Source organism: Pagrus pagrus (assembly GCF_965226575.1).
Source record: "Pagrus pagrus genome assembly, chromosome: 10".
NCBI classification, from domain to species: domain Eukaryota; kingdom Metazoa; phylum Chordata; class Actinopteri; order Spariformes; family Sparidae; genus Pagrus; species Pagrus pagrus.
Window position 1 is genome coordinate 16,059,819 of NC_140194.1, and position 27,623 is coordinate 16,087,441.

The 27,623-nt window shown below is 41.8% G+C and overlaps 1 protein-coding gene across 1 annotated transcript in view; it reads right to left on the reverse strand.

The window, feature by feature from the left end:
* Positions 1–27,623, reverse strand: part of plxnb2b (plexin b2b) — a 132,744-nt gene that overhangs the window by 28,592 nt on the left and 76,529 nt on the right. Inside the window, exons 3-16 of the mRNA XM_084363210.1 lie at positions 17,847–18,955; positions 16,713–16,901; positions 16,443–16,568; positions 15,210–15,310; positions 11,788–11,914; positions 11,066–11,225; positions 9,659–9,770; positions 9,029–9,140; positions 8,598–8,699; positions 7,541–7,636; positions 6,783–6,870; positions 5,308–5,492; positions 3,787–3,935; positions 576–687 (exon numbers count right to left, since the gene is read on the reverse strand). Coding sequence (XP_084219336.1) covers positions 576–687; positions 3,787–3,935; positions 5,308–5,492; positions 6,783–6,870; positions 7,541–7,636; positions 8,598–8,699; positions 9,029–9,140; positions 9,659–9,770; positions 11,066–11,225; positions 11,788–11,914; positions 15,210–15,310; positions 16,443–16,568; positions 16,713–16,901; positions 17,847–18,953 — 2,766 coding nt within the window. The 5' untranslated portion in view covers positions 18,954–18,955. The remainder of the gene's footprint in view (positions 1–575; positions 688–3,786; positions 3,936–5,307; positions 5,493–6,782; positions 6,871–7,540; positions 7,637–8,597; positions 8,700–9,028; positions 9,141–9,658; positions 9,771–11,065; positions 11,226–11,787; positions 11,915–15,209; positions 15,311–16,442; positions 16,569–16,712; positions 16,902–17,846; positions 18,956–27,623) is intronic.

Here is a 27,623-nt window from a genome sequence, read left to right on the forward strand (position 1 = left end):
GCTCACCCTCCTTGAGCTCTCGCCCTCTTTCAGAAACATTCACACACGCACACACACACACTCATACAAGCATCACATCTGCCTCAATTTGCTGAGCAAACAGTTAGGCGGAGCACTCCCCTGTGGGGAAGCTTTAGCAGAGCTGGAGATATGAAAAGCCAGTTAAATAGCTACGCTGTAGCCTGTTAAAGTATTAGAGAGAAAAGGGGGCTTGCTGCACAGCATCTGGTTAGAGAGGAATGCATACACGTTCTGGCTTATCGTACACTGCATTACCATTGTAATATGACAGCATCTAAGCACTTCATTTGCCAATACATTAGGATTTCGTATTTGTACATTCCACTTAAATGGCGTGCCCTTGGTATGTTCTGATAAGGGGCTCTCTGCAGTTCAGAAAATGGAAACATAATAGAGACCATAAAACAACAAAATCAGCTGAAAGCTTTTGGATGGGTTTATTTTCTTGGTCAAAAGTTAGTTGTACGCCTCCGTACTGAAAATATAGCTGTGGGAAAAAAAATAGCGAGAATGTGTGTGTCTTTGTGTGGTGGTGAGTAAGGGAGAGTATTTACCCTGTAGGTGAAGTGCAGTGAGGAGGTTCCTCTCTTCCCACCCTTCACCTCCACCTCCACCTGGCCCCAGTGTTGGGCTGTTGGGTCAATAGGGCCAATCTCACACACAACGCTGAACAGGAAAACAGAGAGAAGGGGGAGAAAATACTGATGATGTTCTTAATCAATTGATCACTTTCTAAGTAATGTAATGAAGACAAGAAACTGAAGGTGAGGTCTTCATATTGCTTGTCTTTTCTGACCAAAACCCAAAAGTATTTAGTTAAAGGTGCAATATGTAGGAATTGCCTGTTAAATTCATACTCAAAACAAATACGGGGCAGTTTATCACCAGAGTAACTGTTAACTGCTGCTAACTGTAGCTGCCCTTAGATAGTTAGCTCAGTTAGTCGTGCAGCTACTGGTAGCAAAACTAACACTAACACCAGTTAGTCCCAGTTCAAAGTTTGCACAGCAGCTTTGAACTGGGACTGGCAAAAAACAATACATTGACATAATGAACAAATTGCTATGCATTCAAATTCTGTTGAGAATTTCTGTTAATCTTTGAATGGCTCACATTTGAGAGTCTGGATCAGGAAGATATTTGACATTTGTACGTGAAAAAAATCACACAAACAATGAATCGCTTATCAAAGACATTATTTTTCGTTCGACTAAACAATGACTTTGACTCACCAAACTCTATTTAAGAGATGTATTCCAGATTAATGATCAGCTTCAACACCTTTGTTAAAGCATTTTTAAACTTAAACAACCTCCGCAAATCAAAACTCTCGTCTGTGCTGGAGCTGTGCCATTAAAATCAAACAGATAGCCTCTTTCAACTCAAATGTATCCATTCAAATTAGCTAGATCTGAATATTACAGATCTAAGCAAACAAAAGAGTTCTGTGTCTTTTATAGCTAATTGGAGAAATTGGAGAAGCAATTAAACAACAAAAACAAAAGGAAGTAAAAGTAACTGAAAAAAACAACTCAAATGGCTTTGGTTCACATTTTGAAGCGAGCACATATGCTTAACAGGTTTATCCAACGTTTAAATAATGCTGTTGTCTAAGCAGCTACAAACATAGTTGGATTTCGAATGCCAAATTGGCGGCTTATAGCATCCTAGAAACTGAAGCCTCTGGGAATTTTCCCACATTTCAGTGTCTGGAGTTTGTCTTGGAATCATGTGATAAACCAAACACGTCCAAGTCTGCTGCAGTCCCCGGGGAGAAATGTGGAGCTGATGAAAGAGGTCAGCATAAAGTGGCAAGCCTCATTCGGGCTAACAGGTGGGCCACGAGCAGCCAATTAACAGCTACAACAGCAAAGTGAAGGAATGAAATATCACAACGAAAAAAAGCTGTCAAGACTAAAAGCAAGTGAGCTACAGCACGCAGCAGAGCATGCAGGACAACTAAAAACAAGATGAAGACCACAGCAGGCACGTTAGCACCAAAAAGTGGATGATTTAAGGGTGAAAAACATTCCATCTGGTCTCGTAAATCCAGTTTTATGCTCCATCGTGCAGATGGTGGGGCAAGAATTTGTCATAAAGGAGGATCCATCCTGCCAGGTGTCAACAGCTATGCCGTGTTGCTGCGGGGCAACAACGTGGATGTTTTCTCTTTTAAAGACCATTTGTATGAAGTGAACACTTTTTAAACACAGCTGTGACTGAAGTGCATTTGCAAGGCTTAAGTTTATTCCAGTGTTGTTGTTGTTTTTTCAGCTCATTAAAGCACCTTTGGGATGAGGAGGAACAGAGAGTCTGCCGCATGAATACACCGCCAAAAATCTGGGGCAAATGTGTGATGCTATCAAATTAGTTTGATATATTTACACTGCATTGGTGAATCCATGCGTCATACAGGTTTCCTCTGGTCATTTGTGGTCAAAGACAGTATTTAAACCTGTTAAGAACTGGCCTCAAAAAATCTAAACTCTCGGAAAATGACTTACCCAAAATGAATACAGTACAACTCATTAACTACAAGGTCTAAATGAAAGATCTTGGTACAAAGATGAAGGAAACACTTGTGAGAGTTCTGTAGAGGTGTAAGCATCAGTATAGATCTTACTGGATCAGAGTACAATTAAGTTGGAACACAGCATAAATAAAGTATTTAATTTCCGTCAAACAAAATTTAACCTTTTTAGAGTGAAAATCAGCTGCAGGCCAAAACCTCTAGAAAACCACAGCACAACACTGGAACATCCCTTGTGTCAGGATGGATGCTAATAAAGTGTAGCAGAGCAAAGTTGGAGAGATTTATCTCGATCGGTTATGATGCGCTTTAAGCATAGCTTCTTCCCGCTAAGTGAGTATGCTGCATGACTATGTCGCTACATGATTAGCATGCCCTTTTATTGGTGCGTTGGTTTATATGACACCCCGCCCCCTGTGCAGGATTAAAACAGTGGTTCCAAACATTTCAGGACTTGTGACTCACCACAAAAGAGCAGCTTAAGTTTAGTCTAGTTTGGGTCTTGGCATGTTTGAGACGTCTGTTAGTTATTAGCAGTTCCACTGAAGATACATTATCCCTTTAAACCTCTCAGATGTTTTTTTGTTTGAATAGCTATTTATGGCCCAAAGATGTATAAGTATCCAATATTTCCCAAAAAGCAAATATTAGAGAAAAGCAAATTGGTGTAGCAGACCTTTCCTACCCCATTAATCATCTCACATCCTCAAACTATATATAAAGGAGTTTAAACTAGCTCCACCAGCTGCAAAAGTAGAATGCCTCTTACACACTAATGCATCCATAAATAATCTAATAATATATTTTTCTGCAGCTCTACTGCTTTTACTTTTGATATTTTGAGCATATTTTGCTGATAATGCTTCTGCACTTGTAAGTAGGATTTGATTGCAGGACGTTCACTTGTAATGGCGTATTTTGTATTGTTTTGCTCAAATAAAGCATCAGAATACTCCTAACACCACCAGCAGAGAGTGAAAGAGTGATTCTGTTTCTGAATCAAGCTGCGAGTAGAGACTTTCAGATCAATACAGTGGCATAATGAGCTAAATAAATTATACATCCAGGTCACCCTGAGGACGCAAAGCACTCCTGAGCCGATAAGGTATCCAAAAAGTTTACAAAAAAACACACTCTAATCACAGTTTGGCCAACATCAAACAACAGAAAGACAGAAAGTGTGTGTGCTGCTGCAAATATATTTGCATAAAAACATTATTGTGCACAAGTATTACCTTGTGGAGACGGAGTACTTCTCCTCCTGATGGATACATGGCTCCCCGGCCACGGTGATGCTTTTAATGTCTTGCCTGTGGATGCCGAGGTTGGACCCCCGGATGGTGATGGAGATTCCTCCCTGCATGGGGCCGTAACGTGGGATGATCTAGACGGGGAGATACAGTGGCGGGGGAGGAGTGGGTGTTTAGTGGGAGAAGGGATCGAAATGGATTTAAACAGATTTATTGTGCAATAAGAACACATACGAGATTTACACAGAGTGTTTAAGTCTGCCGAGTAGTTAAAGTCTAAATGTTTAATATTCAACGCCACGGTCGAGAACTGCATCCACACTGCAGGAGTCCTGTTGGCAAATATGTGGATGTATTAGGCTCCAACTAATGCTGGATTTTGATGTTGATTAGAAAAATGCTGAGTATAATAAATCAAATTAGACTGTAAGTGCTGATGTTCTATATAAAGTGATAACATGGTAATATATTTTTTATCAACAAGATATGTCTGAGTGAAGCGATTTCACAACTGAACTTTTTTGATTATCAATGATAACAGAAACAATTAACATAAGAACAATAGAAGAAGAGTACATTTGGACCAGCAAACATAATAGAAATGTAAATCATTTTAAATAATAACTATTAAAACACATGAAACAAATGTTTTTAAACTTGAAGTAGTTGTTGTCGCAGCAACACATACAACACTTTTAAGTAACAACACAATATTCAATGAGTCTATTATGCACAGCAAGGTTTTGAGCGTACTGCTTACGCTAACATAGCAACATGATCATAAATACAATGCTAAGTAACATGCAGGTGTAATGTTTTGCATTGATCACAAGGATCAATGGAGGCTGATGAGGATGTCATTATTATTATTATTATTACAGTATTTGGTCATCAAGTATTGGACAAATTAAAATCACGACCTGATGGTGGCGCTAGATGAAAAGTCAGGGCATCACTAAAGTCAGTAAGATTCATCCTCTGAGAACCTTCAATGTTTAACAGCAATCCACTGAATATTTACTATCAGCTGTTGATATTTCAGTCTTGGTCGAAGCAGTGAAGCGACCAAATGACAGACGTGACAGATAATATACATCAAAATGTGACTGTAAAACATCTTGCAAACACACAGTGAGTGAACTATCCATTTTATTTTTATTGGCCGATGTATCGGTCATGCTGTACTATGTGCGGTCATAACCTCAGTTGACTGACATCAACGCAATTGCTGATGGATTTTTATCAATGACAATGAGGCACCGACAATAAAGTGAACAAAGAAAGAATCGATTCAATCTGGATGGGCTCAGATCAAAACAGGCCCTCAAGGAGAAGCGGACTTTCATCTCCTCCGTAGACACGAAAAGGAGAAGAAGAAAAACACGGCTCCAATCAATAATCCAATCAGCAAAATCAATGCCTTTTCACTGCTAATCACACGCCTTTAATGCACCTTTTTCAGTTCAATGGTCAACATAAAGAGATGACAACACTGTAACTACTCACATCAGTGATCAGGGGGTCCGGGCACTCCGTGTTGTAAGGATAATCCGACCCTGGTTGGTCAGCATTGCACAACTTCTCGTACACGCACGCCTTCTGCTTGGCGCACCACACACAACTGTACTTTGTGTCGGCGTTCTTACAAAGACTACAGTCCTCCCTCCCCACGGAGCAGTTGTACAGGGTGACTGCAGAGGGGAAAAAAACAAAGCACTGAATTTTCTTTCACTTTACTTTTATAGTTTCAGTTTGGTAGAAAGTTCTCCTACTGGTCAACCACAGTGACCATGAGAAGAGAATAGAGTTGAAATGAAAATAAAAATGTTGATTTGCTCATCTGATTTGTCTATTATCTTCTAGGGCCCCACAGAACTGTAAGTTAAAAGTATAACTCCAGCGATTTTACACATCAAAGTCTGTTTACATGTCCTGGGGGGTACCATCCCAGAGTTAAAAAAAAACTGTTTAGAGCCTTTTGTGTCTCCAGAGGGAGCTGAGCGAAGTCTGAGAAATGGCCTCAAGTGATGTCAAAAACAGTAAAGAAGTGAGGTCACCAGACCATGCTAGCTTGGTCCTCATTTTTGGTGGCTTGAGGCTACATTAGCTACTAGTAGCATAACGCTCCTGGAACTACGACTTAACTATCAGTGACCAAGTGGGTATTGTGGGTATTGTAGGCACAAGTTTTGACAAGGAAGAAGACGATACTGCTGCATCTGTTTTCTGTTTTAACTGCCAGACATAAGTACAACATTTTTTAGAAGGGCAATGCTAAACTGGCATATTACTCCAGTTTTGTGGCCTCCTTTGCCCTGAGTTTGCCTCACAGGTGATGTACAGTCTGCCCTGCAGCAGAAGACTGCAAACATAACTCAGGGCTGAAAAAGCACCCTCACCTCCTCCGCATTTTCTGTGGCCTGCTTTTATTTACAGTGAATATTAAAAAAAATAAAAAAAGAATCAATAAAAGATGAGGCGATGACACACAATGCAATGCTTTGTAGTAAAGACGCACAACATTTATCTTAAAGTATCAGTTCTCAAGCAAACATGATCGTAGTCTGGTTGCTGCATAATTAACGCAGAGGTTTAACACAGCCTTTCTATTTTTTGAAAGTACGTACTGTAACTATGTATTTTCTCTTTTTTCTGTGCCAGCTAACTTTCTGAAACCAAACCTACACCCTCGTATATCGAATAATGTTGGCTTATTCTGTTTGTGTACTCTGAATAAACGTCTAATTATACTATTTTAATTTTCATGACAAAGAAAACTGTATAACAGGCCTCACAATCACTTGTTGTGCCCAAATGCACCATATTCTGTCAAAATATCTGTGATGATACAGATGATTACCAGTACATTTCTGTTTATTTTTCAGTTGAAGTTTAAAGGAGGCCACCTCAGACTGAATGGAGTGTACACACAGGACAGTATAAATAATCTGATCCCCACATCAAAATGTGAGTGAGCGTACCGTTCAGCGTGCTGTCCATCTTCTTGCCCGACTCCTTGTCCTTCACGTAGAAGAGAACATTGGTCTCCGGTGACTTGTCGTAAGAAAACTAAGAAATTGGAAGAAAATGAATTATTAATTCAGAATCCAGTGATTAATGGCACTTAAGCTCTCCTCGGCAAACAGTGTGGGCTGCCGCTCCCCTGTGCCAAGAGAGAGGGGGGAAAAAAAGATTTTTTTTTTTTTTTTTTTTACCCAATCTGGCAGATTCTCAGCTAAAGAAATCAATGTTGGAAAAGAACATAGCTGGGGGCTAGGCACTGCTTGAGTTTCCCAATCACAGAATTCACAATGTGGAGCAGGAGCTAAAATAACTCCAGTGAAGAGAGTGTGTCCATTAGAGGGAGCTAGAGAATATCAAAGGGGCTGTGAAAACCAGATAAAGGGTGATTTGATTTATAAGCCTAGAATGAAATCGTCTGTGCAGAGATAGAAAGTTTGCATTTAGACTGCCAGTACCCAAAAAATTGAAATGAAGTGGCACTCTACAATAGATTTCACTTAGTTTCAGGGTTGCTCCATATTGCACTTTGATAATCCACAAATCAGCCATAGTTCAAGGACCGTGTCTTGAGTGAAAGCAAAATTGGACAGAAGCCATCTGAACAAACTTTGTATAGGAATAAAATCGGCAGCTCATTGTGAATACAGAGGCACAGTCGAGGGTCAACGTGAGGCCGAGGCGAGTGTCAAGTGATCAGAAAAAACGCTGTACTCACATTGAAGCCGCCGAAGGTGTAGAATGGCCCGTCCTCAAAAATGACCTCTTCTTCCATGTTTCTCATCAGCTCAGTGCCGATTGCGAAGACATGACCCTGGAGATCCAGATAAACACAAACAGGAAACAAGGTTTGTTCGTTTATTTGATCCTATTTGCAAAGTACTCTTCCCTGATCCCTCTTGTCTTGCTACAGAGCAAGACAAAAAAATACGAGAATACAAGAAAGTAATATACTCTTTCAGCTCCAGGTTTGGATGGGTTGACTAGCTTCTTTCTTTGTTATCTCAACTGTATCTCATGTGAGAAAACCCATAAATTCACAAATCACACTACAAGCAAAATGTACAGCAACAAGTTGCGTCTTAATGGTCAACCACTTTCACTCTTTTCAATCTTAGGAATTACAAAAGTACGCAGAGGTGATCAAGAACTGCTTAAATCAGAATGTAAATTGATTTTCTATACGAGAACACTGAAGGTCTTAATGAGGATCTGTTCTTAATGGCCTGCTGTTTTCAATTTGGTGATTAATGGAAGCTGTCCTGCTGTTGCTTTTAGTTTTCTTTTTTTTTTCTGTGAATATCTTTATGTATACACCAGTCAGCCACGACTGACAGGTGAAGTGTATAACATTGATCATGCCGTTTCAATGCAATACTGCTGGGAAACCTTGGGTCCTGGCACACGAGCATCCTGGGACATGCCAGCAAATTCTGACGCATGGAGATCCTTTGAGTCAGCATGTTAGCGGTGTATGTCTGCATATGGAGTTAAATACTCATATACAAGGAAACATGGGTGTATGCATATATGTATTACCTCATTGCGGTTTGACTGATAGTCGATGGTCGTATGACAGGAACGTCACCATTTCATCACCTTTCGCACATTTAAGAAATTAATCCAGTTTGCAGATGGGATAATTAATTTATACCCCAAAAGTGTGACCAGTCTGGTTCACTGCGGTCCTACTACCATCCTTAAGATGTGTTTAAAAGAGTTGACTAGTTTTGCTTACTGTACATGCTTTAAATTCTGTGTCTGTGCCACTTTACCTGGTAGAGGTCCAAATTGATCCCCTCGAAGCTGATACGAGTCTTGTAGCCCACGGGGATCAGCCCAGGATCTGGATTCTCAAACTGAGGACACTTGGCTCCCTGAGAAGGCATCAAAACAAATCAGATACTCCTACTTTCAAATCATTTACATTTTAAATATGCCAACTACTTAACGGACACCCTCATCTGCAGAGACAGATAAGTGTATCTCTGAAACATCTGCTGACTTGTAAATTGATATCCTCCACCCTTCAATATTTGTCACGCAAGATGGTGCCAGCTGATACCGGGATTTGAGTTTTTATAATTAATTTTTCAGGAGGGTTTTTGGATCGCTCAGATGCCGAGTCACGTGTGGTTTGGTGAAACTTCTGCTACACTTTTTCCCCACACACACGTCGTATGTGTTAACCCTCGAGAGGACTAACCTGACGCTGCTTGATGATGTTGGGGCCAGCCACGGCGTCGTTCATGTCGCTGCAGGTGTGGTCGTGCGTATTCCACTGGCAGCCCCATGAACTGGCCACGCATGACATGCACCTGAAATGCAGCGAGATAAACACTGAAGGCAAGGAAATAATTTCAAATACATAATTAGGCAGGGGCACACACACAGGAAAGCACACACAAACAAAATCTAAAAACATGCAAACTCATCAGAGAGCGTCCGGCACAAAAATCCATGCTGCTGACAACAAAATGGATCTCTGCAACTTCACATAAGCAAAGCTCGTTCATCACACATTCCTTGGCATGAAAGAAATGAAGAAAAAAATAAGGAGGGGGAAAAAAATGGCGAGATTGACTTTCATTTTTTGATTAATGAATAGGAAACTGAGGCAATTTCCTCGGCTTGGTAATAAACGGAGGAGAGAAACTGCAAGAGGTGCATTCAAAACTACCATGCATCACAATTTACAAACGGAGCCTTGATCTCTCATCTGTTCATGCGCGGTGATACATTTACATCAAGGTTGTCAGCTGATGCTGTGTTCAGTGTCACTGTGTATTTTCAGTGAGTGACAGAGCAGAACTGATAGATTAACAGTCTGACTCACGGTGTGTTTGCAGATTTCCTCACTGTGGCAGCACAGTTATAGAACTTGAACTCCCGTGTCGCCAGCTCAACAGTCTCGTTGACGAAAAGCTTGATCGCCACGGCCACAAAGTCTGAGGACGCAGCAAAGGGAGAAATAAACATACATTAAACATACACATTTATGGATGTTGATGGTGTCTTTGGGAATATTTGAAACTTCCACAGTTCATGATGTAATGTGTGCGTTTGAAGACAATTCAAGACACGACCATTAATAACTTTATACTCCATATGTATTAATGTTTTTGTTTAACAAGACTTAGAGTTAAATTCATGCAAGTGGCTCTGTGAGGTTGAGCACAGCAGTACTTAGAGGTAAATGCCAACATTTCCATGCTAACATGCCCACAATGACAATGCTAACATGCTGATGTTTAGCAGTAAATGTTTACCATGTTCACCACCTTAGCTTCGAATGCTAACATTTGCTCATCAGCAAAAAACACAAAGCAGCTGAGGCCGATGGGACTCAATAGTTTTGCAGATGTTTCGTCATCACCAAAGCGGTAGATGGAAAGTCAGGATCACCAAAGTTATTACAATTAACCCTGAGAGGGACGTGGGGCATTTAATAGCAATCCATCCAGTAGTTGTTGAGATATTTCAATGTGGTGAAACGACTGTACATCTGACAGACTGTCATTCCTGAGCAATGCCGCTAGCACTGCAAGTAAAAAATGTGTTAAACATTTGCTCTTGTTTCTCGACTTCCCCCCCAAAAATACTGCACTCTGTACAATACATGTACTCTGTCAGCTCAGAGTTCAAGGCAACCAGTGCTCCCGGGTTTCCCCCAGGAAACTGTTCAGCTGAGGTGGCGAGCCACTTTGATACTGACACATCTGCTCTTGCGACCAATTCATTTATTATTTGATTGCCTAAACAACTGCCTCAACTCAATACATACATATATGGAATTTGCTGAGGGGAAACAGCACCTGCGTCTGGTTAAGCAAAAAGGGTTTATTCTATAACAAAAACGTCTCTGTAGGGATACATACAATAACAATCAGTGGCAAAAACAAGCACTCTAACTGGACGCAATATGACGCTTCGCAATTGCCCGCATGGGTTACATTGCAGCCCGCTTCGCAGCTGCCAGCTGCAGCAATCTTGGTCAATATTGGACCCATTTCAACAATTGTTTTCCCCATTAACACAAAAATAAATGAAATAAAGTCCAGGTCATAAAATATCAGAATTACCCTTAAATTTCTATTGTAATTTAGTGGAGCAAACTCCCTTACAAATCTGTAATTAATCACTTTTTGGTCCCACCCTGCTTTGCCCATTTGCCCAGAGGAGATACAGTTTGCCTTGAAAGAGAATGTGTTAAAAGAGAGAAGATTAATTATAGAGGCCATACCTTGGTCCTCAGGTGTCTGTGGTATAAGTGAAGGGTTGGGCAGATCGCAGGAGACCTGACCAGAGTCAGACATGGTGCCCTCACTTTGGAATTTCCGGATGGTGCATTGCAGACGGTCAGAAGCCCCGATTGCAGGAAGGGACGGGATGTTGATCTCCACCTGAACAAACAATACTTAAAGGATTTAGAAACTCTTTCATAGCAAGAGTTATTGTCTATGATCTGTTTGGCTGAGCTACATCAGTTTCCACTGAATTATCCACAGAGCAGAGGAATGAATTCAAACACACTGTGTCCGTGAAGTAAAAATAAAGTTTCCTTTAAAAGGCTAAAGATTGATTGAGAACAACTAAGAAGGACAGGGTGCTGTTGAAATAAGAGAGTGAGTAAGAAGCGGAGGGAAACAGTAAGGTTTTGATAGAAAAAGGGTTACAGAACAAGTGCACAGGAGAGGCTCTCCATCTTCCAGCACAATCAACCAGGTCGGTTATAATAAGCCAGTTTGGAGTTTTCTGGATGGATCGATACAGAGCAGGAAGACCAAGAGCCCAGGGTCTCTGATTCACAATGGAAACAGTTTATTACTCCGGCTATGAATGTTTGTGAGACGTGCATTCAAGTGGGGTTGTGTTCTGCAGAGCGAGAGAGAGAGACAGAAAGAGGAGCAGAGAACAAAAGGAGAGAAAGAGCGAGGAAGAGAGAGAAGAGAAGCAGCTCTGTACCTTCTGAGTCTTTTTACAGGAAAGGTTCGGGGGATGGAAGGAGATAATCTTGACACACTGGTGCTTGGGGCTCCACAGCCAGCCATTCTTCTCCTCTGCCCGCCGGCACTCAGACCTCCTGGTACACCTTCAGAAGAAGGATGAACAACTCCCATCAGCCTCTGCGCCACAACCCCTAAACACTTTCACAAGGCCTCAAAAAACAACATCCATGGACTGTTACAGATTTACAATGTGCTTTGTGAATAACAACCATATGCCCAAGTGACCTCAAACAGCGTCTCCGGATTACAGTTTTTATGGATGTGAAAAACATTAAATGTCCTTCAATGGTAAATGGTTTTGCAGTGTAAAAGCAGCAATAGTTTACAGCTGAAAGGATCTATATTTATAATAGATTATCTGTTTGAATCAAAACAAACTGTTGTGAGTGTTTGCCGTCTTAAAGCTATGGTCTACGATTTGAAAGATTTGTTATTATTAATAACATCATTTAGATGGTGGTTATGACCCAGTAGTACCACCCACACAATGTGAAGAGTAAAAGGAACCGAAAAAATCCATTCTCTCTAGTGTCCGTAAAACTGAAAAGAAATTGACCAATAGGAACCATCCGGCCCGGATGGCTCCTATTGGATCAATTTTCCGATCCAATCCTCGCTCACTCTCCTGCTCCTGCTCCCGTCTGGTCCCGACCCACTTCCGCATTTGAAACTACAAGCGGACAAGAGGTTTGTTTTGCTCTGAGCAGTTCAGCTGCCTCTGCTCGCCCCACTGACAAAGAGTCAAAGAAAGAAAGTCTGTCACTGAAAAGACACAAAGCGAGATGTGAAACAAAGAGGGCTCAAACCGAATAAACATCGGGTCATGGTTTGAACGGTGGCGAAAGGTCCGTGAAGATATGGACCCGGTGCTGATACAGCGGAGTTTCTGTTGAGCAGGTAACCTTCGTCTTTATTGTGGATGTTGTGACACAGATAACTTTCATGCTGATGCTGGCTTATGACTGTGAGAGCTGCCCTTAGTTTGTTTCTGTTATTAGACGTGCCTGTCGCTGCAGTATTGTCAACAATTGTTTACTTGTTCGACGGAGACGTTAGCCTCTATGCTAGCATTGTAAGCTAACAACAAGTCTGAGTAGCACCGAACAGCAGCTGGGACACACACAGGTTTGTTTTTCAGCCACAATGTGGAAGCGATCGTTGTGATGAAAGCTGACGGCAGCATCTGTTAGTCTCTTGGCCCTCAGTAACTTTTAGAAGTGGCTAACTTAGCTGTTGTAACTTATTACGTAGCTGTAAGGTAACGTAGCTGTAGCATGCTAATGACGTTACGCTAGCTTGGCTGTGGAGCTTAGCTGTGGACATTGTAATGACTTACAAGATTTACGCGAGTTTCAACGTGCATTGTAATAACTTTATCTGTGAATCCGACATCGTTACTCCGCATTCAAAGCTGGGCTGTATTTGGTTTCTGCCGGCTTGTTGCTCTTGGTGCTTGTTGCGGGACGTATAAAGTTCGTTGATGAGAAAAAAAAAAAAAAAGCTTGTAGCGGGAGGGGGCGTGTCGCAGGACTCAGAGGGGAGAGCGATACAAGCTCGGAGGGGAGGAGTTAAGGAGCACAGAGGGGAGGGGGGTGTGTGTGGGGGGGATGCTTTTTTCAAACCTTTCTCAGATCGTAGACCAGAGCTTTAATAGTAAACTGAACATAGGGCTGGGCAATATACACAATATATATCGCTACTGTGATGAGAGATTATATATCGTGTTGTCTTTTCCCGGTTTTAAAGGCTGCATTATAGTAAAGTGATGTCATTTTCTAAACTTACCACACTGTTCTACATGTTCTAATACTTATTTTTACCCACTTAGTCATTATTTCCGCACATATGTTTTCTTATCGCAAGTCATATCAACATTGCAATACTGAACATTGTTATTGGACATTGCAGATTTTCCTGATATGGTGCGCATTTATAATGATCAATCAAACATTTATTTGAGCTGCAACAATTAGTTAATGAATTGGTTAGTTGGAAATTTGCTTTTAACTGTTTTGGTAATCAGTGAATGGTTTCAGTCAGCTTTAATGCAAAAGTGCCAAATATTTGTTTGTACCAGCTTCTAACATATGTGGATTTGCTGCTTGTTTTCATTTTAAACAATGGCATATTAACTATGTTTTGGTTTTGGACCTTTGGTCAAATAATCATTAGGATGATTCTCTGTTCAATGCCAAGGCACTGGCTAAGATCTTGAGTTGGTCCCCAGGCGCTGTATGCCGCCTACTGCTTCCTCAGGATGGGTTAAACGCAGAGCACAGTCTTCATCATGTTGTATATTCGGCCCTGCAAAGTTACGATGGGCGTATCGGACTACTTTTTTAGATTTCATAGACTACACTGCACTTTAATCGATAATGAAAATTAAGTTTTGTAAAACAATTTGCTGTATGATTTCTTTAAATATAGCATTTTCACAGAAAAATACAACATGTAATTTACAACAACAAAACAACTTCAGAATTCAGTTCTTCAGTTATCATCATTTGGGGAAAACAATTTAAAACAAAATACATATTAGAAAGGGAACACACTGTGAAGCTGACATGTTTTAAAAAATTATGTGCAAATAAAAAGGACATGAGATTTTGTGGAAATAGTGCAGATTACCTTGTGTTCGTGAAGCAGAGGTGAAAAGAGAAAAGCAACAAGCTAAGAGGGGCTGCAATAAATCTATTAATCTCTTAATTATATTCTCGATTGATTAATAATTATCTTGTCGATAAATCAACAGAAAGCAGAGAAAAATCTCCATTAGTGTCAGAGCTCCAGGTGCTGTCATCAATTGTCTTGCTTTATGACTACCAAGTCCAAAACCCAAAGATATACAGATTACTACGATTTAAGACAAAGAAAAACAGCTGAATTAATCCATTCAAGAAGCTGAAACCATCAAATGTTTTGCTTGAAAAATGACTGAAATAGTTGCTGAGTATTTTCTAAGTTAAGTGCGCACAGTGTTTCTTTCCAGTATCAACAACTTCCAAGGGGACACACCTGTTTTTCCTGCTTTTCTTTTGTTTCTTGTTCCTGGTAACTTCCCTGTAAAATGCATGATACATGCAGCCCTTTCTACCCTCTAGACCCTGATAAATATAGGCTGATGAGAGTAAATTGCACAGACTCCATTCGCTGCATGAGGCTGACAAACAGCTTTAATTCCTTACGGCTGCACGGACAACAGGAGATGGAATATAAACACCGAAGGGTACTAAAAGTGTCTGCAATAAAACACTGAACAAATACCCTGCTGTGTTTTACAAATGGAATTGTGTGTGGGGGTGTTTGTGCTAGCCTGTCGCTGTGTGCATGCATTTATAAGTCCTTCCATGAGTGTTTGTGAGCGTGTGTGATCCTCACCTGCCCTCCAGGACACACCAGCCACAGTAAGGGTCCCTCAGTTCCACGCATGATTGGCAGTCTTTCTGTTGGAGGCACGTCTGCACTGGCACCTTGGTGATCTGGAGCGTAAGAACATGAAAAATGATCAAACGGTGCACCTGAGGAGAGACACTGCGCAAAATAGCATTTTAAGCATGGCCACAAATGTTTCTTGGTTTGTTTCGGGCGTGCAGAGTGGAAATAAAACAGGTCCTGTCACAGCACATGGTCTCTCATGTCTGCTCCCCATGTTCAGTTACTAAAACATTTCTCTGTCTATGTGCTAAATGTTTATTTTGTTTAATAGTAATTGTTCAGTGATACAATCAGGCTACATATATTAAGACATTTAATCATATTTCTTCATATTCCTTAAATCAAAACAATGGAGGAACTCTGTCAAGGATTGAAAATGTAACCACTTTCTCTCTAACTGCTGTGAAATGCTTTGCTCCTGGGCCACAGACACTATTGAAAAGTCCAAATCTGCATGAAAAAGAGACTTGGAAATTGATTTGAATGAAGATAACTGGAATAATTAATATCTTAGTTTAGTTACGCACTTGCTATTGTATACATTGTTGTTGGTCTTTTCCTATCATTAAATCTTTCTGGGACAGCAATTCAGCAGAAAATTGACTAAATCTTCAATCAGAATAAAAAGGGGCTCTATGTAACAATTAGTAGTCATTTACATGTATTAACTCTCTAGATCCCATAGCACCCGAGAGCGCTCGTCATTTTAAAATCTTTCCCAGTGCATCAGAATACGGGAAGTAAGCTTCCTTGTGTAGTGGATACTTTAAGTTGCCATCAATAACCAGAATTGGAAATGGTAACATTGAGATCTGTGTTTTTCATTTCAAATCACATCACATAATCACCGTCAGTAAATTGCGGGACCCCCTTCACCCGCTCTTGGATGTCTGTGCGACCCTGTGTACTATTTGTGAAAGGTGTTTAATGCTGCTGCGCTGTGGATTTCTTTGTGAAGGGCTCAGTTCCCATTTTCCGCGACAGTCAAAAGGATGTGACTTCATGCATGCTCTGTGAACCAAAGCAAATCTTTTCTCGGTTTCATGTCTACTTCTGTTTTACTTGACTGCAGTGATTGGGCTCTGAACTCAGGTGCAGGTCGCCTACATGCAGTTCTGTGCCTGAACACCTTCTGTTATCAATGATATGTTACAAAAGGGTTCCTGACATACACACCTTTTTCTCCGTGGTAATGTAGATGTGGCTTTGACTCATGTCAAAGAACAGGTTCTTGTTGACCTTCTCTCCGATGGCGTCGCTGGGAGTCTTGCTGTACACATATGGCTCAGCGGTCAGGTGTACCTGGACAGAAAACAAAATGGTAACTCTGTCAGACATGAGGTCTTAACTCTAATGCCCTCGCCTCCCCCCAAGCTTCCCACATACTCAAAGGAGAAACAAAAGGAGTCAAGTACAGAGAAGCAACAGATCAGAGGACAACTCCACCTTCAAGACTTCCCCCTGGTTGTTCCCCAAGAAGGCGATGGTGTGATCGTTCTCCACGGCGATGGCTACAGCGGTCAGAAGGCCTGACGTGGTCAACATATCATCTGCCTTTAAGGCAAATTTCGGCTTGCTGGCCAGAGGGGAAGGCAGAAAGTCTGCACCACACTTGTATTGTTCCAACGTGTCCTTCTGTAAAAGACAAGGACAAACAAAAGGTGATAATGACACATTGTCAATGTTATACAGCAGTGAATACAACAGGGAGTATGTGTAAATCAAACGCCCTCTACTAATTAAGCTATACAGCAGGGTCACCACAGCCCAGTTAGATCACCACTGAAGACTGGTGTTTTAAAGGTGAAGTGGAAAGATCTAAATACCTTTAACGTTTTGTTTTGTAATGTTATTTATTGGAACTGGCAATAGAAAACCTTTTTGCTTTGACTTATTGATCTGTAGTTGATACTGATTGGACAGTGCAACGGCTGTACAAAAAGAAAAGTTGTCTATTTCTGCCTTAATATAAGAAGAAACTTAATAAATACATACATTCATCAATGAATTAATTAAAACAGAATTTTTTTCAGATTTTTTTTTGTATTTTAGTTTTTAAAATGTCAAAACATTGTGATAAACACTCTCAAGGTGAAATCAGCAAATGTTCAACATTCATGTTTGAATTGACTGATGGCTGCAGCTCTATTACCAAGTCGTACTTAGAATTTACATGAGATAAGTCTTCACATTGTTATCTACGGCAGATTCGTGAAAAATGATGTTAAGGTATTGATGCACGCCATGAAAGGGAAAATCTCAGCTTTCATCACAGGGCCAAATTGTTTTCCTACCGGGCCTGATTTGGCCCATGAGCCAGTGTTTGCCTCCTGCTGCTACATGGTATTATTTTGGATGAGTTGAGGGAATTGGGTAAAGAGACGTGGGAGGAGGGAAAACGTGTGAGGCAGAATGAGAGCTTCAGACAGAACAATACAAAGGATCCGCAGAACAAAGTAAACACTGACACAATAAAGTAAACAGTGACACATCTATGCATTATTGATTACTGCTCAGGGAAATCTTCAAAACATAACCAACTAATTTATTTCAAACACATTTCTACACAGAATCACTTACTGAAATTTTCGATGTGCAGAATTCGTCGGTTTTAGACGAGTATGGGATGTCCACAGCAGGAGACCCGGAAATCTTGCCCGAGTCGCTGTAGCAGGCGCTGATGATATCCACCAGCTTCTCATTGATGGTGTTTAGCGGGTACATGCAGAGAGCCGAGTTGTTGTCGTCTTCATCCGGACTCGCCACCATGAACAGAACTTTGTCCCAGGGCATGACCTTCCCATAGATACCTGACGATCCAGTCATGACCCTTGCGAGCTCTTTCCCTGGAGAAGCCACATACGCAGCTTGGACTTTGTTGTATTGATTATTTAGGCCGCAGTTTAACTGGAGCTCTGTGTGGGAATAGTAATGGGGGTCGTTTTCGCAAAGACGAGACACAAAAGTCAGGTTCTTGTTATCCGTACCATCGAGTGTTCGCGAAAAGAGGAAATAAATAAAATCTCCCTCTTTGAAGGCAAGGCGGAAGTCATGCAGGTACTTGGGAACAAATGGCGTCGTCTGTACCGTCGATGCCTCAATGATACTCTCAAACACGACCCAATCACGGTAGTCTTGAAGGATTCGTGTGCTGATGAGTTTTGAGCTGTCCGAGCTTCCGTAGCCCTTCCCAACAACAAACACACTGAAAGTATCCTCCTCGGTTTTGTAGGTGGACATGACGCCCACCACGTTCACATTATCCTCTATGCTGGCCACGTAAGTCCTCTCTCCTTTAGTATCAAGGTAATATATCTGCTGTTCTACGTTGGTCAGGTTGAGGAGGGAGCAGATGCCCCGGTAGCGGCTGCCACAGACTATGAGGGTACCGTTGGACTGATGGACCAGCAGAAGCTTGTTGAGGTTGGGCATGGGCTTCGTGTCCTGGCATGCAGAGGCAGGAGGCGTGCAGGTCCGGGAGTCCTCTTTTGGACCTGTCTCGGCACGAGCCTCTTTCTGGAGCAACGGCCCCAGCTGGTAGATGTTGTTGACCGCCCCCAGGTAGATGCGGCCGGTCTGGGGGTCCTGGACTACATTGTTAATGAGGGTCTCGGAGGTGAACTCCTCCTGGGCTCGTGCGACCGACTTGCAGAAGAGAAAGAGGAGGAGGGAGACCCAGCTCGCCATCTCTGGAGAGAACAGAAAGAGAGAGGCGTTTCATTATTAATGCAGTTAAATGCACACATAAATGAACATTAACCACCTGCAACACGAGACTGCAGTGTAGAGCGGTTAAGCCTGCAGTGAGATGGCCCAATTACAAGGGTTGAAGTTAAACAGTTTTGGGAAATAACCTTTCGCTTTATTACCAAATTACATGAGAATAGCTTAGCACTTTTTTCACTTTTGTTTTTGTACAGGTTAAACAAACAAGATATGTTGATTACAGTAGTGATGTTATCTAGTTATAAGCTTTAGAGGCAGATGTTTTTTGACTTTTGGACAGAGGCAGACTTCCTGCTTTCCTGTTTCCAGTCTTTCTGCCAAGCTAAGCAAACCATGTCCTAGCTCCAGTTTCATTTTGATATTCTCATGCAAATCTCAGCAAGAAAGTAAGTGTTTTTCCCAACAATGTTGAATTATTCTTTTAAAATGGTTACTAAATTCATAACAAAACATGTTTTCTCAGTTAACTTAAGTGCTAGTTGAATCTCGCCATGTAGATTACTTGGTTTTAGTAAAATAATAATAGTAGCTGATGTTAGTTTAGGAACGGAGTCCGCTCACATAAACTAACGACCAGCTTCCAGCAAAGAAGTTCCACAGAGCCCCTTTAAAGCTTTACAATTAGAAATGTTGCAACAACAAACTCTCTTTCATTAAAGATTCACACGCCTGTGGATTGACAGCTGCGTAAGAAAAGGCCAAGGGTTGACAAAATCAGACTAAAATACTCTTGCACACTGTCCTCTTCTCATGCAATCAGGGAAAAAAATTATAACGCAGACCTTCATAAGGTTATTTTTAAAATAACCCAGTGAAGGTCTGTGCACTGCAACACAATAATTTTTTTTCCGGATTGCGAGTGAAGAGGAGTTTTTAGTTCTGATTAAAAGGCATTCTCCATTCTCCCTGTGACCACGGACTATTTCCTTGGTAACGAGTAGTTACGTAAACGAGTAACTGGCATCGTTTATGACTGGGTTATAGTCGGATTCTTTAAATGTAATCTTTCAATTGTTTAAGCACCACAAATACAATTCATCTCCATCTCTGAAGCAGAAATCTGAGAGGCAGACAGCTATAAACTTGGCGAAATAAAACCCAAACTATCTACATGGCTACAATCCAACAGTGGCAAATGAGAAAATATGTTTTTCTTTTTGTAATTTGGATTTACTGATCCTTCAAGAGTACTTTACATGACACATATCAAGATTAAGATTTAGGTTATTGGAATAAAACTAAAAACCTGCCTGAAGCGAACAGTGTGTAGAGTAGCTGTTTGTGTATGACTCAACTTCCTGCTCCAGTTCCATAAAGGGTGTGCTATTTTGGATTTAATTGACTTAATATCAGAGATGATCGCTTGTGAAAAAATAAAACTGCTCTGTGTGGGGGTAAAGATTAAGGCCGAGAGCTAGATCTCAAACCATAACACAATAAAATCCTATTTAAAACGCTTGGATCCGTTCCAACTTCATTTGCACTTTGCTTGTTTCCTTTTTTTTCCCTTCAACAACACCTCTGAGCACAATGCTCACAGGAAGTACACCGTTTTGTCTCAGGAAACATGATCACACAATCTCCCTGTAAAATATAGACAGCATCATGTCCTGGCTAACAGCAGGTGCCTGCGGAGTCCTCACTCACTGCTGTTTGCCCAGGCTGTGGTAAATATGGAACTGCAGGTGGCTTTGAAGCCGCTATTGCCCACACAGCAAATGTGCGTCGACGTTTGCATGTGGTTTCGAGCTCATGCACTCTCAATAGCATCCTCCCTCTCATTCCGCCTTTGTCAGTCAAGTCCACAGGCTCATTCGTCAAATTGAAAACCCCTGATGAAACTTCGAGGAAAGCTGTGTTTTATTATGTTAACTTGCCTTCCCTCGCTGGACTAAGTGGGGAGACCACTGATTAGACATTTGCCCAGGGGGGGACCTGTTAATTTCGCTGGCAACTCCCATTTGCATTTAAGTATCCAACACTTGATTTGATGATTTTATTTTTCTTCGCATTTACTGCCTCAGTCCACCACCACCCCCTCAACCAATTTAACTGCACAAATGTATCTTGCCCTTTTCAATTCATAGCCCTAAATATTTCAATTAAAATTGAAATGGTGCAATAAAATCTCTGTCTGTGCTTATTCAGGACAGAAGGGCGTGCGGTTGGTTTTACAGCTTTAATTAAAGGGGAAGGGTAGTCAGCTCTTTGTCAAGATTTAACTAAGAGGAGAAGACAAAAATAAATCTCGAGTTTAGATGCACACTGCAAGGGTGGACAAAATAAAAGGAACATCGTCGGAACAACAATTGCATCTCTACAGTGACAAAACTTCAATTGCAAAGACAGATCCACTAGCAAAGTTGAATGACAATTACCAGCATGTGTCAGCTTTAAAAGGCGCAACAATAACTCACTTTTGTGCTGGAGTGTTCAAAAAGGGGCATCACAAAAACTGCATAAACTGCAAAATGTTCCTGCAGCCCCAAAATGTTGACAACAAAAACAAAACACGGTCGAGCTGCACTGACAAAGAGTGGTGGCAAATTGCAAAATGTTCACAGAGAGACAGAAAAATGGCCTTAAAATGATCACAGAAATAAATGAACACCTCTGTGAGACAGTCTCGGTGTAATAAAGTTTGCGCTGTAAAAGTGAGCCTCACAAAGCCAGACTTAAGGCAGGGCTGCCTTTTGGCAACAACGGTGAAGGCAGAATGCAGATGGCTCTCTACTGAAGGCGGAAAACTAACAGGCTCATCCAAAAAACGTCTACAGGTGCAGGATCAAAAAGCAAACTAAACAAGCAAAACAAAATCAAACAGAAAAAACACAGAAAAATCGATGCGCGCCACAATAAAGTGAATGCTTGATTATGCCAAGGTGCACTGAGGGTGCTGACCTGTATCTTATTTATTGCCGTCCACCACCTTCCTCAATCTTTGAGCATTTTTATTCTCTACTGTTAAAAAAAAAAAGCTACCCATCTCTGTTTTCTCATTTTTCACTCATTTTGTCAACTTTTGTTTCTGCAAAGTGCCATAGTCATACAAAGTGGAGTTTCAGAGACTTTGTGCATTCTGGTGAAATAACAAGTAGCACACTGTACTGAACTTGCATGAATCTCTGGTATAACCAATACTCTTCATCCATTCATTTTTTGCCTCTGCACCTTCGGGAGTCCCTGTGCCAGTGTTTGTCAGCCGCTTGATGGTGATTGACAATGGTGCGACCCCTGGGATCAACAGAAAAATTGACTTTGCAGATTTTACAAAACGCATGCCCCTTTCCTTTAAAACATTCGGTGAGAAAAAGGAATTATTCTTTCCAGGAACGTCTGAATCTTTTTTCTTTCTCCTCTCCATTTCTCTGGAGAATGGGACGGAAAGTACAGCAGAGAAACAGGCTACGAGGGTGAGAAAATCTGTCATAATTTGAGGGAAATACAGGAGCAAACCTGGAGAGGGCAATGAAAAGGGGAGCCTGGAAGGTTGTCAAGCATTGCTACAGTATATAAAATGCAGATTTTATTATCGTTACTTCTCAATTTGTAGCCGTTTTATTACATTTCTAATAGACTGCTAGACCTCAGCAGCTGGACTGTGTTTGTGCTCACGACCAGCTGCTTCTTGACAGCCTGTTGATGGTTAAACAGTTTGGACGAGACAGGTTCAGGTAATCTGCCCTGCCACATAACCTTTAATGTGCATTCTGATTGAGCAAACACCTGCCAGGAAAACTGCTAATTTATATCTTCAGCAGCCATTCCTGTAAATACTCATTGAAGCTATAGCAGGTCCGTGGCTCAGCAACATGTTGGAAATTAAAACAACAGATGTTTGCTTGATGTTTTATATTCTGTTTTTGGACACAACAAGGAAGACCATACTGTCTAAATATCGGGGGGCAACTGTAAATATGGACAGTAGGTGAAGCATGACTGCCTCTCTGAATCTGCTAAAAACTGTATTATCCATATTTTAATCAATTCGCCCGGCCATGATACAGACCGCACAGAGAGACTCCACAAAAGGTGGATTATGTCAATGGTCTCTGTGACAGAAAATTACTCCCTTCCTTTGACTTCCAATCACACACACTGTGACAAAGCAACTTTCTCGGCCTGTAATGTACAATGCAAGGACAATGTCTCGGGGCGCTCAATTAGGGTTTCGAAAAACTCCAGTTCCACTTACATCCATGGCTTCAAAGGGTCCTTTTCCTATTCATGCAAATCCTATAGAGCCAGCCCCCGACCAGAAAAAAAAAAGTTCCCCCTCAGATGCTGCATTGTGGGTCAGTGCAAACGAAAAATTCTCAACACATTTCAAAGGCGCCCGTTCTCTCCTAGGATGTCTCCTTCTGTTGCTCTATCACTTTTCATCCTTTTTTCACTGGCTTAATCCTGAACGCTGGAATTAAAGAGGCTTCAAAGAGCTGAAGAGAGGCAGACGTCTGGTGGGGGTGACACAGGTGGAATGAGGCCCATTTCTCCGCAGACCAGCCCACCTCTCTTTTCTCTCTCAACGTGTCTGTAAGCTGCTGTGAGAGAACATGGCAACTGGGCATACCATCCAACACGTGGCTATTGTGAATAAATAAAAAGAAGCTAATTTTAGAGGCTGCGTGCTGCATCAGCCTGCAGCTAATGAAGCCTCCAATGGCCTGAGATAAATAATAATGAAACACATCGTGTGCTAATGAAGCTGGCAAATCTGAAAAATGTGATGCTGTGAAAGACACAAATGATGAATTAAAAGTGCCCGATTGTCGACTTCAAATTAGAAATCTCTCGTCCTCTGCACACTTCAGTTGTACTAAGTGTAGCGTTTTAAGGCAGTTACAGTCAAAAGCAACTGGAGAGGTTTAACACAGAATAATCATAATGAACGCTTATGTAACATCCTCCGTAAAAGCGGCACAGTTCAGCAATATACATAAACGATAATGATGAGATGGACTCTGGAGCAAATAGGTTCCTCTTGAGCTATTAACCTGGAAATATTTAATCAATTATTCGTTAATGAAATTCAGTTCTCTAGTGTTTGTTCTTATTGTATAATATAGCATTGACTGCTAAAGGTTGTGAACACCGGGGAAACGATAGGCTCAGGGGCAAGTTTAATAAAGACAGACTTTGACTATGACATTGATTAAACTGACAGGCAGACTTCAGATAAACTTGTAATTTTATCTGTTGCACAAAGCTGCCTAGTGTGGGACCCATTTTCCATGAATTCTGGATAAATGAATAATGTTTGCCTTCTGGAAAATTAAGCATTTACGAAGACATTTTAGAGTTTCGCAGAAGTGACCTCCATTGTTCAGTGTTTATGTACTATAGTATTTAAATAATTATGATGGGCTCCCTTAGTATTAGATTTACCAGCAGGCTATTAAAAGGCTGGGCAATATGTATGAAATAGATATTTTTGACCAAATAACTTGATATCGACATGGCGAAAATATTGTAGGGATGACAAATAATCACCAGAAATGTGGATTGAATGACTAAACGGGTAAAGACAACTATAAGAACAAGTAGAACAGTCTGATACATTCAGAAAATGAGTATTTTATTTGTAATGCAGCCTTTAAAACAAGGAATAGAAAACACATGAGAATGATATAATCGGCTGGCACCCATTTGGCACGAGTATTGAGTAATGAGTATTTTTTCTGTAATGCAGCCTTTAAAACAAGGAATAGAAAACACATGAGAATGATATAATAGTCATTTCTTGCCCAATTCAACTTCTGTTATCCTGCCAGTCAGGACAGTTTCTATGGACTTCCTCCTTGTTGGCATGTGGTGCCACTAGACACCAGGCGCCACTGATTGGTACCTTTGTCTCTCATTGATCTGAATTACAAGGCCAGTCTATAATATCTGTGAGAAACCAAGGCTGTCTATACCTGACAAAGTCTTACATGTTGATTTTTTATAGATATACTAAAAAGTTGCACAAACAGCACTTGTATTGACCTAGTTTTGCAGACTATTACACTGAATAACAGCAACACACTGAAGAATAGGCTCCAAATGCCACAACGTTATGAACAATGATGCCGTCACTTAATGAATAAACGACATGATTGATTTCGTTCAGCCAAGTGATTCATGATTTCTGCCGTTTATTTCCATGTTTGGAGGGAAAAGAGGAAAAGCTGCCGAGGTGCGACATGCACAGACTTGAAAATAGGACATGAAGGTGTGTCTCCTTGTTGCTAGTCATCACACACATGCGCACACTCCTTTTTTTTGACGACTACAGTGCCATCTCTTTCACCCTCCCTCTACAGGTCAGAACATGTCTGGACAGGAAAAGAAGCTCCCCGTGTCTGGAAAATGAAAGATAATTGAAAAATGGCAGGTGTGCACACAAACACGCACGCACACGGACCAGTAGGCTTAGAGATACATGTGCACATACCAATACGTGCACCGGCGCAGCTTGAAGTGCTGACAAGGTAATCCCACTCCGGCCACACAGAAACACTCTTCTCTTCAGACTGCCACGCTGTGTTTCTTTGACACAGGGGCACTAAAACCCAGCATGGCAGTACGCACGCCTCTCGGCCAACCCTCTCGCCGCATCCCACTTTTATAGGACGACACACAACAGGAGGAAGTGTGCGAGCGTGTCTGTGTGAGGGAGCAACAGATCAGGAAGGAGAGAGGGGAAAAAGAAAGAGGGTGTGTGTGTGTGTGTGTGTGTGCGTATGTGTGTGTAATGATTAGATCACACACACAAACACTTCTGCAACTGCTGACCTGGCAGGTTTTGAATCAGCGTGAGTGCCCCCTCTCACTCATTAAAACAGATACCGAGAGGAACCAGATATAATAAATAAAAAAACAGACACCCTACCCTGAAAACATAATAGGATATCACCCCATACCGTGATCATTCATATTCAGCACTTTCTTTATCGGAGAGCCGGCTTTGACAGATGCTGGGCTCTGACATTGATGTGGGGGGCGTCGTCACGTTGAAGCAGCTTTCGGTGTTATACGCTGATAAAAGTGAACAGCTATTAAATTACTAGCATGTCCCCAGAGGCCTCGGAGAGGAGAAGAGGTGAGTGAGGGGTTAACGCTCTAAAGCAAATCTCTCCATGTCTCTAGTGGGGTGAAAAGGCCTGATAAAGTGTGTACAAGGCAACATGACAACACGGGTTAGAAGCCATACAAGGGAGCCGGAAATGAGGGGTGGATCCTTATCCTTTATTTTCCCGCCGCCGCCATCTAGGAAAGGATAGGCAGAACAAGCGGCATTGTTAAAGATGAAACATGAAGTGGGAGAGTGTGGAGAACTCTCTCTTTCTCTGCATGTCTCCCATCTCGCTATTTCTTTTTTGACATGCAAACGCTCTCGTCCCATCCCCGCAGTGAAATTGTTCCACGAGTTGCAATGGGAGGCTGGTGTGACGATGGCAATCCAATTTCCATATGAACAATTACCCTGCCGTCAGGGTTGGCAGTTCATTTATTTCAATTTGACTGACTGGGAGAACCACGCTCACCAAAGCAGCCAGCCCAGCCATTGTATTCAGGGCACCAGGCACAGGGTGGGGATTGATGGGCCTGGTCCATTTCACTGGGATCCAGCTGCTCTGGCCTAAATATGCTAACACCTTTAAAGTTGGCCCGTGACCCAAGCAGTGAGTGAATCACACCTAGATTGTGTATGTGTGTGTGTGTGTGTGTCCCAGTTCTCACGCCTATGTGCTTGTGTTCCTCTTGTGTGTCTACACGTGTCGCCCTCTTGTGTATGTTTGTCCGTTTTGATGTATGACCATGAGTCAGGGGTGCGAGCCTAACCCGCCCCCACCATCCTTTAGGCACAGCACTTTTCCTCATTAGGACTGATAGGCTGTTTGTGTGGCTGTTTACCGCTCCGTCACCATTTTCAAGGCTCCTGTTATCTCCCCTCTGCCAGCTGGACACTTGAGCAGCGAGAATGCAAAACTACGAGCGCACAAACACACAAAATACACATTTGAAAACGTCCATGAGTGCAGGGATATACACACACACACAGACACGTTTCTGCCTTCTACCTTTCTCGGCAGTCGACCTCAGTGTCCCTTGTAATCTCTCAATCTCTGTTTGTCTCTCAAACAAAACACACAAATGCAACCTCTCTGTGTCCGGGCAGCAGCAGCTTGGGCTGATCTCCCAATGCTAACTGGCCTCTCCCACCCCCAGCTGGATGTTGCAGCTCTCCAGCGAGACAGAGTGGCTGTTTGCTGTGTGGACACAGCTGGCGGATGTGGGGAACCTGATTAAACGGCCTGGCCTGGCGGAGAAGAGCTACTTTCAGGAGCCAATGGCCCTGCCGACATCGCCGCCACATCCAGACGGCTGCTAATACACACAAACAGTTGTAGGGGGCAGGCATGCATACACAAGCTCACTAATCAACTCGACTCGCTCTCAGATATGCATCTGGGATCCAACACTGTAACTGCATATGAAAAAATGCTGCATGCATCCACAACTGGGGCTGGAAGTAGAGTTTATTTTCATTATCAATTAATATAGATTGATATGCAATACATTTTTCTTATGAATCGATAATCATTTAGTCTTTTAAATGAGTGAGAGATGCCTTTAATTTAGGGATGT